This window comes from Scyliorhinus canicula, chromosome 2 (assembly GCF_902713615.1).
Source record: "Scyliorhinus canicula chromosome 2, sScyCan1.1, whole genome shotgun sequence".
Classification (NCBI taxonomy): Eukaryota; Metazoa; Chordata; class Chondrichthyes; order Carcharhiniformes; family Scyliorhinidae; genus Scyliorhinus; species Scyliorhinus canicula.
The window spans coordinates 29,903,808-29,916,358 of record NC_052147.1 but is presented as its reverse complement, the minus strand read 5'-3'; the positions used below and the strand labels follow the sequence as shown (position 1 = coordinate 29,916,358).

The following is a 12,551-nucleotide window of genomic DNA, read 5'->3' as shown; positions in this document are numbered from 1 at the left end:
CGATGATGCTGTGATAAGCATATTCGACTGACTCAGCCATGTCTGAGACGTAATCTTCGAAAAACAAATCATCTTTTGTTGTTTCGGAATTCATTTTGTTCTCTTCACTTTGGGTGGTGCAGACTGCTTTTTCCAGGGTGTTGTGCGAGTTATTTTTAACTGCTGGTGTAAGTTCAGGCGTTTTTCTGTGTTCTGAGGCAAGAAAATTTGCTTTTACCACTTTAAGTGTCTTGTTTTCAATTTTCGGGCATTTCCCTTTTAAGTAGGGCGTGGTCGGGATGCTCAGACGTCATGACGTCACGCGTAGGAATGAATTGCGCACGCGCAAATCGGCCTTCCTCCTTCACTGTGCGGTTTTGTGTCCATTGCGCATGCGCGGCTTGCGCATGTGCATAACGATCCGTGACCAAAACTTTTTGAGACTGCGCATGCGCGGCTTGCGCATGCGCATAACGATCGGCACCGCGACCTTTTTTAAACTGCGCATGCGCAGCTTCCGGTTCCAGCGCATGCGCAGACGCAATTTGTAGTTTTTTGCTTGCCCGAGACTGCAAAATGTGCTCCGACGCCATTTTATCGCGGATTTCAGCGTTTTTTCTTTCTAAAAGTTGTAAGTTACCTTTTCTTTCCGATCTGGACTGGATTTCAGCGTTTTGGCTTTGTGACAAATTCATGTTATTTCTTCTTTTTGATCTGTACTTTTCATTCGCGATTTCTTGTTCTTTTCGTGATTTTGCATCACTCAGTCTCTGTGCAGTTTGGCCTCTGAGCATGCCTTGCTGTTCAAATTCCTTAAGGAACTCTTCAAATTTGTTTAGTATTGTTTGTAAGCTGTTTCTGTCTTCACCTTCTGAGTATTTAAATCCATTATAAACTTTCCTAGCTTCATGTCCTTCGATGAGTATTGCTATTTTAATTTCGTCTGAGGCTGCTGCTGCATCATTTGCTATGATACCGAAATCGAACCATTGCTTAAACCTTTTCCAGACACTTCTTACATTGCCAGTAGTGTCCAGCTGAAGTGGGAATCCAAGGCACATCCTCCCATCAGCGATGTCTTCCCAAGTCGAATGTCCAGTAGGAGATTTCCATGCCATTTTGTTCTTTCTGTGTCTGCCACTGAGTTGTCCTGTAGTAAGCGTCTGAAGCCACTCCTGGGTACCATGTGTTGTTCCTCGTGTCTTAATAAAGCTCCTAGTCGCAAATGTGGAGAAGATGCTTTATTGTGAATTCGTTCTCTCTTCAGAGCTTAACCTACGGCTACCTCAAATGCTACTAGCTGGTGTGTCTGTGTCCTGCTACCAGTTCTGCCTTCCGTGAAGTGTGTCCTCACTTCCTTTCCCGGTGTATTTGTATGGCTCTCCCGTGTTCCCTCTAGTGTTTGCTCAGTTGTATTGCATCTAGTTAACTTGTGATCACCACAATCACCTTCTCCGCAGCCATATCACCTTCTCCGCAGCCATTCCCCCTTCCCCGCAGCCATATCACCTTCTCTGCAGCCCTATCACCTCCGCAGCTATATCACCTTCTCCGCAGCCATATCACCTCCTCCGCAGCCATATCACCTTCTTCGCAGCCATATCACCTCCTCCGCAGCCCTATCACCTTCTCCGCAGCCATATCCCCTTCTCCGCAGCCCTATCTCCTTCTCCGCAGCAATATCTCCTTCTCCGTAGCCATATCACCTTCTCCGTAGCCATATCTCCTTCTCCGCAGCCATATCACCTTCTCCGCATCCATATCCCCTTCCCCACGGCCATATCACCTTCTCCGCAGCCCTATCACCTTCCCCGCAGCCCTATCACCTTCTCCGCAGCCATAGCACCTTCTCTGCAGCCATATCACCTTCTCTGCAGCCATATCACCTTCTCTGCAGCCCTATCACCTTCTCCGCGGCCATATCACCTTCTCCGCAGCCATATCACCTTCTCCGCAGCCATATCACCTTCTCTGCAGCCATATCACCTTCTCCGCAGCCATATCACCTTCTCCGTAGACAAATCACCTTCTCCACAGCCATATCACCTTCTCCGTAGACAAATCACCTTCTCCGCAGCCATATCACCTTCTCCGCAGCCATATCACCTTCCCCACGGCCATATCACCTTCTCCGCAGCCCTATCACCTTCTCCGCAGCCATATCACCTTCTCCGCAGCCATATCACCTTCTCCGCAGCCATTCCCCCTTCCCCGCAGCCATATCACCTTCTCCGCAGCCATTCCCCCTTCCCCGCAGCCATATCACCTTCTCTGCATCCATATCACCTTCTCTGCAGCCATATCACCTTCTCCGCAGCCATATCACCTTCTCCGCAGCCATATCACCTTCTCCGCATCCATATCACCTTCTCTGCATCCATATCACCTTCTCTGCAGCCATATCACATTCTCTGCAGCCATATCACTTTCTCCACAGCCCTATCACCTCCTCCGCAGCCCTATCACCTTCTCCGCAGCCATATCCCCTTCTCCGCAGCCCTATCTCCTTCTCCGCAGCAATATCTCCTTCTCCGCATCCATATCACCTTCTCCGCAGCCCTATCACCTTCTCCGCGGCCATATCACCTTCTCCGCAGCCATAGCACCTTCTTTGCAGCCATATCACCTTCTCCGCGGCCATATCACCTTCTCTGCAGCCATATCACCTTCTCCGCAGCCCTATCTCCTTCTCCGCAGCAATATCTCCTTCTCCGCATCCATATCACCTTCTCCGCAGCCCTATCACCTTCTCCGCAGCCATAGCACCTTCTCTGCAGCCATATCACCTTCTCTGCAGCCATATCACCTTCTCCGCAGCCATATCACCTTCTCCGCAGCCATATCACCTCCGCAGCCATATCACCTTCTCTGCATCCCTATCACCTTCTCCGCAGCCCTATCACCTTCTCCGCAGCCATATCACCTCCGCAGCCATATCACTTTCTCCGCAGCCATATCACCTTCTCCGCAGCCCTATCACCTTCTCCGCATCCATATCACCTTCTCCGCAGCCATATCACCTTCTCCGCAGCCATATCACCTCCTCCGCAGCCATATCACCTTCTCTGCATCCATATCACCTCTCCTACCTCCGCAGCCCTATCACCTTCTCCACAGCCATATCACCTTCTCCGCAGCCATATCACTTCTCCGCAGCCATATCACCTCTCCGCAGCCATATCACCTTCTCCGCATCCATATCACCTTCTCCGCAGCCATATCACCTTCTCCGCAGCCATATCACCTTCTCCGCAGCCATATCACCTTCTCCGCAGCCATATCACCTTCTCGTAGCCATATCACCTTCTCCGCAGCCCTATCACCTTCTCCGCAGCCATATCACCTTCTCTGCAGCCATATCACCTTCTCCGCAGCCCTATCACCTTCTCCGCAGCCATATCACCTTCTCTGCAGCCATATCACCTTCTCCGCAGCCATATCACCTTCTCCGCATCCATATCACCTTCTCCACAGCCATATCACCTTCTCCGCAGCCATATCACCTCTCCGCAGCCATATCACCTTCTCCGCAGCCATATCACCTTCTCCGCAGCCATATCACCTCCGCAGCCCTATCACCTTCTCCGCAGCCCTATCACCTCCGCAGCCATATCACCTCCTCCGCAGCCCTATCACCTTCTCCGCAGCCATATCCACTTCTCCGCAGCCCTATCTCCTTCTCCGCAGCCATATCTCCTTCTCCGTAGCCATATCACCTTCTCCGTAGCCATATCTCCTTCTCCGCAGCCATATCACCTTCTCCGCATCCATATCCCCTTCCCCACGGCCATAATACCTTCTCTGCAGCCCTATCACCTTCCCCGCAGCCCTATCACCTTCTCCGCAGCCATATCACCTTCTCCGCAGCCATATCACCTTCTCCGCAGCCATATCACCTTCTCCGCAGCCCTATCACCTTCTCCACAGCCATATCACCTTCCCCACGGCCATATCACCTTCTCCGCAGCCCTATCACCTTCTCCGCAGCCATATCACCTTCTCCGCAGCCATATCACCTTCTCAGCAGCCATATCCCCTTCTCCGCAGCCATATCACCTTCTCCGCAGCTATATCACCTTCTCTGCAGCCATATCACCTTCTCCGCAGCCATATCACTGTGTTGTTCCTCGTGTCTTAATAAAGCTCCTAGTCTCAAATGTGGAGAAGATGCTTTATTGTGAATTTGTTCTCTCTTCAGAGCTTAACCTACGGCTACCTCAAATGCTACTAGCTGGTGTGTCTGTGTCCTGCTACCAGTTCTGCCTTCCGTGAAGTGTGTCCTCACTTCCTGTCCCGGTGTATTTGTATGGCTCTCCCGTGCTCCCTCTAGTGTTTGCTCAGTTGTATTGCATCTAGTTAACTTGTGATCACCACATCCCCCTTTTTCTCTTTACATATTTTCTGTACATCGTTAAAGAAAATTGTACATCCTGTCCCGGTGTATTTATAGCTCTCCCTCTAGTGTTTGCTCAGTTGTATTGTATCTAGTCAATCTACGATCACCACATCCCCCTTTTTCTCTTTACATATTTTCTGTACATCGTTAAAGAAAATTGTACAAAACAGTTACTTATGATATGCGTATCTATACAAGTGATGGTGCTATCGCATATTTTACAAAGCCAATGTATTTATGTGTCCAATCTTAATAAAAACATTTATGAGTCCAAACTTGATGAATTTGTTCAGAGCTTTTTTTTCTTTTTGTTGTTGATGACGTGGTGATATTGATATTGCAACTCTGTTGTGAATGTTGTTGGTGTTCCTTGTTATTTTAAGTAACCAATGCGTCATCCCGAGGTGTTTGCATGGTCGAACCACTGATATTGACTGACATGGACTTTTTTCTGTGCTTGTGGTATCGATGTATTATCTCATCTGCCTTGAAAGCTGGTGTGCTTGCTTGTTCTGGAGCAGATGTGAGTTTGTGCGATTCGTTGTCATCCCATGACATGTTTGTAGTCTTGTCATCGTTTTGCAGTGTGCTGTGGCATTGTCCTTCATGTGCCGAGTAGTACCATTGTGTATAAGTCGTTGTTTCATTGCTGTTGTTTCTGTCGTTCCTGTCTTTGTTGTTTTCGTTGCCGTACTTGTTGCTGTTTTTGTCGTTTCTGTCTTTGGTGTTGTCGCCGTCGTTGTTCCTGACTTTGTTGTTTTCGTTGCCGTTCTTGTTGCTGTTCTTGTCGTTTCTGTCTTTGGTGTTGTCGCTATCTTTGTTCCTGACTTTGTTGTTTTCGTTGCCGTTCTTGCTGCTGTTCTTGTCGTTTCTCTCTTTGGTGTTGTCGCTATCTTTGTTCCTGACTTTGTTGTTTTCGTTGCCGTTCTTGTTGTTTCTGTCTCTGTCGTTGTCGCTATCTTTGTGCCTGACTTTGTTGTGTGTCTTGTCGCGCTTCATGTTGCTTTTGTTCTTGCTGTTGTTGTTCTCGTTTCTGCTGTGCTTCTTGCTATTGTTGTTGGTCTTGTCGCGCTTCATGTTGCTTTTGTTCTTGCTGTTGTTGTTCTCGTTTCTGCTGTGCTTCTTTTGACTTTTCTTTTTCTTGTTATACTCTATGAGTGTCCCGTGTGGATAATTTGAGTCATTGAGCATTTCGTCTCGAGAGTGGTGCGAATGATCTGATGTTGCATCGGTGCTGGTGACATCAATCATTTGTGGAGGATTTGATTCCTCATCTTTGCTTTCTTGGTGCTCCTCTTCTGGAGTCAAATTCTTCTCGATTTCATTTGACGCGGTGTCTCTGGATTCTTGGAGCTCCTCTTCTGGAGTCAAAAACTTCATGATTACAATTGAAGTGGTGTTTCTGGACTCTTGGCGCTCCTCTTCTGGAGTCCAAATCTGCATGATTTCACTTGACGTGGTCTCTCTGGACTCTTGGTGCTCCGCTTCTGGAGTTAAAATCTTCATGATTTCTGTTGATGTTGTCTCACTGGACTCCAGGTGCTCCTCTTCTGGAGTCAAAATCTGCATGGTTTCTTTTGGCGTGGTCTCTCTGGACTCCAAGTGCTCCTCTTCTGGAGTCAAAATCTGCATGGTTTCTGTTGGCGTGGTCTCTCTGGACTCCAGGTGCTCCTCTTCTGGAGTCAAAATCTGCATGTTTTCTTTCGGCGTTGTCTCTCTGGACTGTTGGGTGGCCCGACTCTGTGCTTCTGTACAGACAAGCTGAGAACTGTCAGTCTCGCTGTGATCCTGTACGTCGAGTGTGATCACCTTGTCACTGTTTTCGCTCTGTGCTTCTGTACAGACAAGCTGAGAACTGTCAGTCTCGCTGTGACCCTGTACGTCGAGTGTGATCACCTTGTCACTGTTTTCGCATGCAGTGGGTAGAGGTACATTGTCTTCTTCTTGTTCATGTGAGCTTGTTAGACTTTCATAGTCTGCTTGTGGTTGCTCAGATACGGCGGGTTGACCTTCATGGTCTTGTTCATGCATGGTGTCAGTGGTTAGATGTACGTTGTCTTCTTCTTGTTCATGTGAGCTTGGTAGACTTTCATAGTCTGCTTGCGGTTGCTCAGATACAGCGGGTTTACCTTCATGGTCTTGTTCATGCATGGTGTTCGCCAGGGAGTGTTTGCTTGCATCCCTTTTGGAGTCTTTCATCACTCGCACTGTGGAGCCTGTCATCGCTCGCTCTGTGGAGTCTTTCTGTGCTCTCTGTGTGGCGTCGTCTTCGTCTTGGGAATTGCTGTCATCCAATGTATCGACGAGCTGCCATGGCATCATGGTGTTGGATTCATCTACCATGAGTAGATTCGTGTTGAGCTTTGCAACCGTGTCGCTGATGCTGTGATCAGCATATCCAAATAACTCAGCCATCTCTGAGTAGTATTCTTTGAAAACCAAATCATCTTGGTTGGATTCTTCTACCACGAGTTGATTCGTGTTGAACTTTGCGACCGTGTCGCTGATGCTGTGATTAGCATATCCAACTGACTCAGCTATGTCTGAGTAGTATTCTTCGAAAACCAAATCATCGTGGTTGGATTCATCTACCACGAGTTGGTTCGTGTTGTACTTTGCGACCGTGTCGCTGATGCTGTGATAAGCATATCCGACTGACTCAGCCATGTCTGAGAGGTAATCTTCGAAAAACAAATCATCTTTTGTTGTTTCGGAATTCTTTTTGTTCTCTTCACTTTGGGTGGTGCAGACTGCTTTTTCCAGGGTGTTGTGCGAGTTATTTTTAACTGCTGGTGTAAGTTCAGGCGTTTTTCTGTGTTCTGAGGCAAGAAAATTTGCTTTTACCACTTTAAGTGTCTTGTTTTCAATTTTCGGGCATTTCCCTTTTAAGTAGGCGTGGTCGGGATGCTCAGACGTCATGACGTCACGCGTAGGAATGAATTGCGCACGCGCAAATCGGCCTTCCTCCTTCACTGTGCGGTTTTGTGTCCATTGCGCATGCGCGGCTTGCGCATGCGCATAACGATCCGCGACCAAAACTTTTTGAGACTGCGCATGCGCGGCTTGCGCATGCGCATAACGATCGGCACCGCGACCTTTTTTAAACTGCGCATGCGCAGCTTCCGGTTCCGGCGCATGCGCAGACGCAATTTGTAGTTTTTTGCTTGCCCGAGACTGCAAAATGTGCTCCGACGCCATTTTATCGCGGATTTCAGCGTTTTTTCTTTCTAAAAGTTGTAAGTTACCTTTTCTTTCCGATCTGGACTGGATTTCAGCGTTTTGGCTTTGTGAAAAATTCATGTTATTTCTTCTTTTTGATCTGTACTTTTCATTCGCGATTTCTTGTTCTTTTCGTGATTTTTTAAGTTTTGCATCACTCAGTCTCTGTGCAGTTTGGCCTCTGAGCATGCCTTGCTGTTCAAATTCCTTACAGTACTCTTCAAATTTGTTTAGTATTGTTTGTAAGCTGTTTCTGTCTTCACCTTTTGAGTATTTAAATCCATTATAAACTTTCCTAGCTTCATGTCCTTCGATGAGTATTGCTATTTTAATTTCGTCTGAGGCTGCTGCTGCATCATTTGCTATGATACCGAAATCGAACCATTGCTTAAACCTTTTCCAGATACTTCTTACATTGCCAGTCGTGTCCAGCTGAAGTGGGAATCCAAGGCACATCCTCCCATCAGCGATGTCTTCCCAAGTCGAATGTCCAGTAGGAGATTTCCATGCCATTTTGTTCTTTCTGTGTCGGCCACTGAGTTGTCCTGTAGTAAGCGTCTGAAGCCACTCCTGGTACCATGTGTTGTTCCTCGTGTCTTAATAAAGCTCCTAGTCTCAAATGTGGAGAAGATGCTTTATTGTGAATTCGTTCTCTCTTCAGAGCTTAACCTACAGCTACCTCAAATGCTACTAGCTGGTGTGTCTGTGTCCTGCTACCAGTTCTGCCTTCCGTGAAGTGTGTCCTCACTTCCTGTCCCGGTGTATTTGTATGGCTCTCCCGTGTTCCCTCTAGTGTTTGCTCAGTTGTATTGCATCTAGTTAACTTGTGATCACCACAATCACCTTCTCCGCAGCCCTATCACCTCCGCAGCCATATCACCTTCTCCGCAGCCATATCACCTTCTCTGCAGCCAAGTCACCTCCGCAGCCATATCACCTTTTCCGCAGCCATATCACCCTCTCCGCAGCCATATCACCTCCGCAGCTATATCACCTTTTCCGCAGCCATATCACCCTCTCCGCAGCCATATCACCTCCGCAGCCCTATCACCTTCTCCGCAGCCATATCACCTCCGCAGCCATATCACCCTCTCCGCAGCCATATCACCTCCGCAGCCATATCACCCTCTCCGCAGCCAAATCACCTTCTCCGCAGCCATATCACCTTCTCCGTAGCCATATCACCTTCTCTGCATCCCTAACACCTTCTCTGCAGCCATAGCACCTTCTCTGCGGCCATATCACCTTCTCTGCAGCCATATCACCTTCTCAGCAGCCATATCACCTTCTCCGCAGCCATATCACCTTCTCCGCAGCCATATCACCTTCTCCGCAGCCATATTACCTTCTCTGCAGCCATATCACCTTCTCCGCAGCCATATCACCTTCTCCGCAGCCATATCACCTTCTCCGCAGCCCTATCACCTTCCCCGCGGCCATATCACCTTCTCTGCAGCCATATCACCTTCTCCGCAGCCATATCACCTTCTCTGCAGCCATATCACCTTCTCTGCAGCCATATCTCCTTCTCCGCAGCCATATCACCTTCCCCGCGGCCATATCACCTTCTCTGCAGCCATATCACCTTCTCCGCAGCCATATCACCTTCTCTGCAGCCATATCACCTTCCCTGCGGCCATATCACATTCTCCGCAGCCATATCACCTTCCCCGCGGCCATATCACCTTCTCCGCAGCCCTATCACCTTCTCCGCAGCCATATCACCTTCTCCGCAGCCATATCACCTTTTCTGCAGCCATATCACCTTCTCCACAGACCTATCACCTTCTCCACAGACCTATCATTTCTCAGCAGCCCATGACATTCTCAGCAGCTCTATCGCCTTCTGCGAAGCCCTGTCATTCCCCTATTATTTTTAGCATGTGTATGTACCATCGTACATGCCCAAGCCCTTTCCTGTGGTTCAATTGTTATGGATAAGGAGAAAAAACTTGCCATAGTCTCTATTATCTGTTCCTTTCAGAATCCTAAAAATGACAACGTCAGCTCTCAATCTCCTATTTATCAGTGAGAATGTTTATTTCACATAAAGTGCTGCAAATCTAAAGCGTAATAGATTTTGAAAGTTATTGGTTAACGGGCTTTGTGATAGAATCTTTCAACAGTCCTTAGATTTACCATTCAGCTATGCTATTTTTAAGATCTAACTCTGTATTTTCTTTCTGCTTGTAGAGATATTCTGCCCTCTACACTGATTTTGCCCCAAGCAATAGCAGATGCTACAAACTCTGAAGAACTGCAAGTTGTTTCACATCTGGGAATAGGTACGCACTGGAGGAAAGTTTGGTGAATCCGTGTTTGACATCTTTAATAAAAATGCTCACTGGCAGTATTATTGTAACATGTGCGCACCACAAAGTAGAGGGTGTTACGTTTACACAGGCTCCTTCACCTCATTGATTCCAATAACACATCCAAAGCCATATCCTTACCAATGACATAATTGGTTCACTGTTTGAACCAAAATACTCTTTTTCAGCATGCACAGTTAAAAGAAGTCAACAAAATAATATTCATTTTACTTTATAATAATAGAAATTTGATTGCACAGAAGGAGGCCACTTGGCCCATCGTCAATGTGCAGGTCATAAAAGGGGTCACCCAGCCTAACCATGTATAAATATTTAACACTTATGGTGAGACCCCTTCAAGTTCCTTGAATGACGCCTTCAAGAGTTCCTCAAGAGAGACAAGGGGAAATGTTGGACAAGCATTATTTTAATATTGTGTAAATTTTTTTAATATTGTTATATTATTCCAATATGATTCAGTAACATCATTGTCATGCGTAGGTATACTCACTACTGTACTTGGTCATATAATAAAAGCACAAAACTGTGGATGCGAGAAATTTGAAATAAGAACAGAACGTGCTTGGAAAATGCAGCAGGTCTGGCCGTTTCAGAGAAACAGAGTTAATGGACAAGATCTTCCGGCTGTTCATGCAAGCGGGATCTTCCGAGCCCGCCGTCGGCGCACCCCCGCCACGGGTTTCCCGGGGGTGTGGGGTGGATTCAATGGAAAATCCCATTGGCGGCAGCGGAATCAGAAGATCCTGCTGCAGATTGCCGCCCACCATCAGGAAACACACCCGGGGGGGGGGGGGGGGGGGGGGGGGGGGGGGCCGAGAACCTCGCCCAATGTTTCAAATCTGATATGACTGGAAATACAATCCAGAAAAGATTGGCCCAGATTTCACGCCTGGGTTGGGTACACAGATCGAGGAGAGTTCCCCGCTCCGTGAGCCTGGCATTTAAATATAGTCATGCACAATTGGATTTTTTGCCCCGGACGGGCTGAATTTGAAGTCGGGCGTGCCACCCCTGGAACAAATACGAAGTTGCCAGGTGTTGATGCGGGCTGATTGATAGGCCTGCCCCTGTGCCCTGGCACTTTTATGTTATTTAAAAAATGATTAGGCAGCCATCCAGATCTGATTCTTCGCATACCTACATGTTGCCCTCACCCCAGCCATGCCAACCTATGCATCCCACCCACCACCCATGACTCCAAGCCTCCCACATCCTCATAGCCCTTTATAGCCCCTATGCCAGCTTAGTGCCAACACATGCCCCCCCCCCCCACCCACCATTCTTTTCCCTTTTCCTCCATGCCAATGAACAGCATACCTTTTTACAGCTTTAACAGTTCCTTGACAACTTGCCTGCTCTTTAACAGTTCCTTGACATCTTTGACAGTTCTCAGACAGCTTGGACAGTTCCAATGATCCTGCGCGCTTTTTACGCACAACCGTGTTTAGTTTTAGAAATTCCAAAGGGTGCCTTACCTCTACCAAAGGTGGTCCAGGACCATATCCAAAGTGGTGCCTTACGTTTCCACACTTCTGGTTTCACACTCCTAGCCTACCAAAATCCCTTGACAGTTCCTTGATAGTTTGACAGTTCCTTGACAGGTTAACAGTTCTTTGACAGTTCCTTGGCAGCTCCTTAACAATTTGGCAGTTCCTTGACAGCTTGACACTTACGTGATATCTTTCAAGTTCTTCGCCAATTCGTTAACAGCTCCTTGACACCTTGGCAGCTCCTTGACAATTATTTAATAACTTGGCTGTTGCTTGCCAACTAGGCAGTTCCTTGACAGCTTGGCAGTTCTTTAACAGTTCCTTGGCAGCTCCTTGACAGCTTGACAACTTCTTAACAACATGACAGTTCTTTGACAGATTTCAAGTTCTTTAACAGCTTGCCAGTTCCTTGGGCAGCTTGACAATTCCGTGACAGCTTTCCCGTTTTTTGACAGTGCCTTGACAGCTCAACAGCACCTTAACAGCTTGACAGTTCTATGACAGCTTGTCATTTCTGTAATAACTTGACAGTTCCTCAACAGATTGGCAGTTCCTCTCCCCACAGATACTACTGTGTTCCCAGTACTTTCTGATTTAATGCTGTACTGCACGCTGTGTACCAGAGCAAGAATTCATCATTCTGCAGCACATGGTGAGATCTGAGAAATACATTTCAATGTGAGCTCCAGCATTTATGTCTAAAAGACATTTCCCCACTCGTTCACCGTTCCTCGATGGAATACCTGCAGAATCTCCAGGATGATGCCAATAAATGGCATAGATTTGCCGCAATTTCTGTGCCTCATCCACGAAAGCCAGGGAAGGCGAGTGGGAAAAGTGCAGGAGATTTGCCCCGACACAGGTTGAAAATGGGTAACCAATTGTCCAATCAAGTTGAGGATTTCCGGTTTGTTGGAATGTGCATGAATATAAGAAACAGTGGGCAGCACGTGGCGCAGTGGTTAGCACTGCTGCCTCACAGCGCTGAGGTCCCGGGTTCGATCCCGGCCCCGGGTCACTGCCGTGTGGAGTTTGCACATTCTCCCCGTGTCTGCGTGGGTATCACCCCCACAACCAAAAATGTGCAGTGTCGGTGGATTGGCCACGCTAAATTGCTCCTTAATTGGAAAAAAT

General features: G+C 47.6%; 1 protein-coding gene across 1 annotated transcript in view; it reads left to right on the top strand.

The window, feature by feature from the left end:
- rin3 (Ras and Rab interactor 3) overlaps positions 1 to 12,551 on the top strand; it is a 148,960-nt gene that overhangs the window by 92,200 nt on the left and 44,209 nt on the right. Inside the window, exon 5 of the mRNA XM_038775235.1 lies at positions 9,788 to 9,879. Coding sequence (XP_038631163.1) covers positions 9,788 to 9,879 — 92 coding nt within the window. The remainder of the gene's footprint in view (positions 1 to 9,787; positions 9,880 to 12,551) is intronic.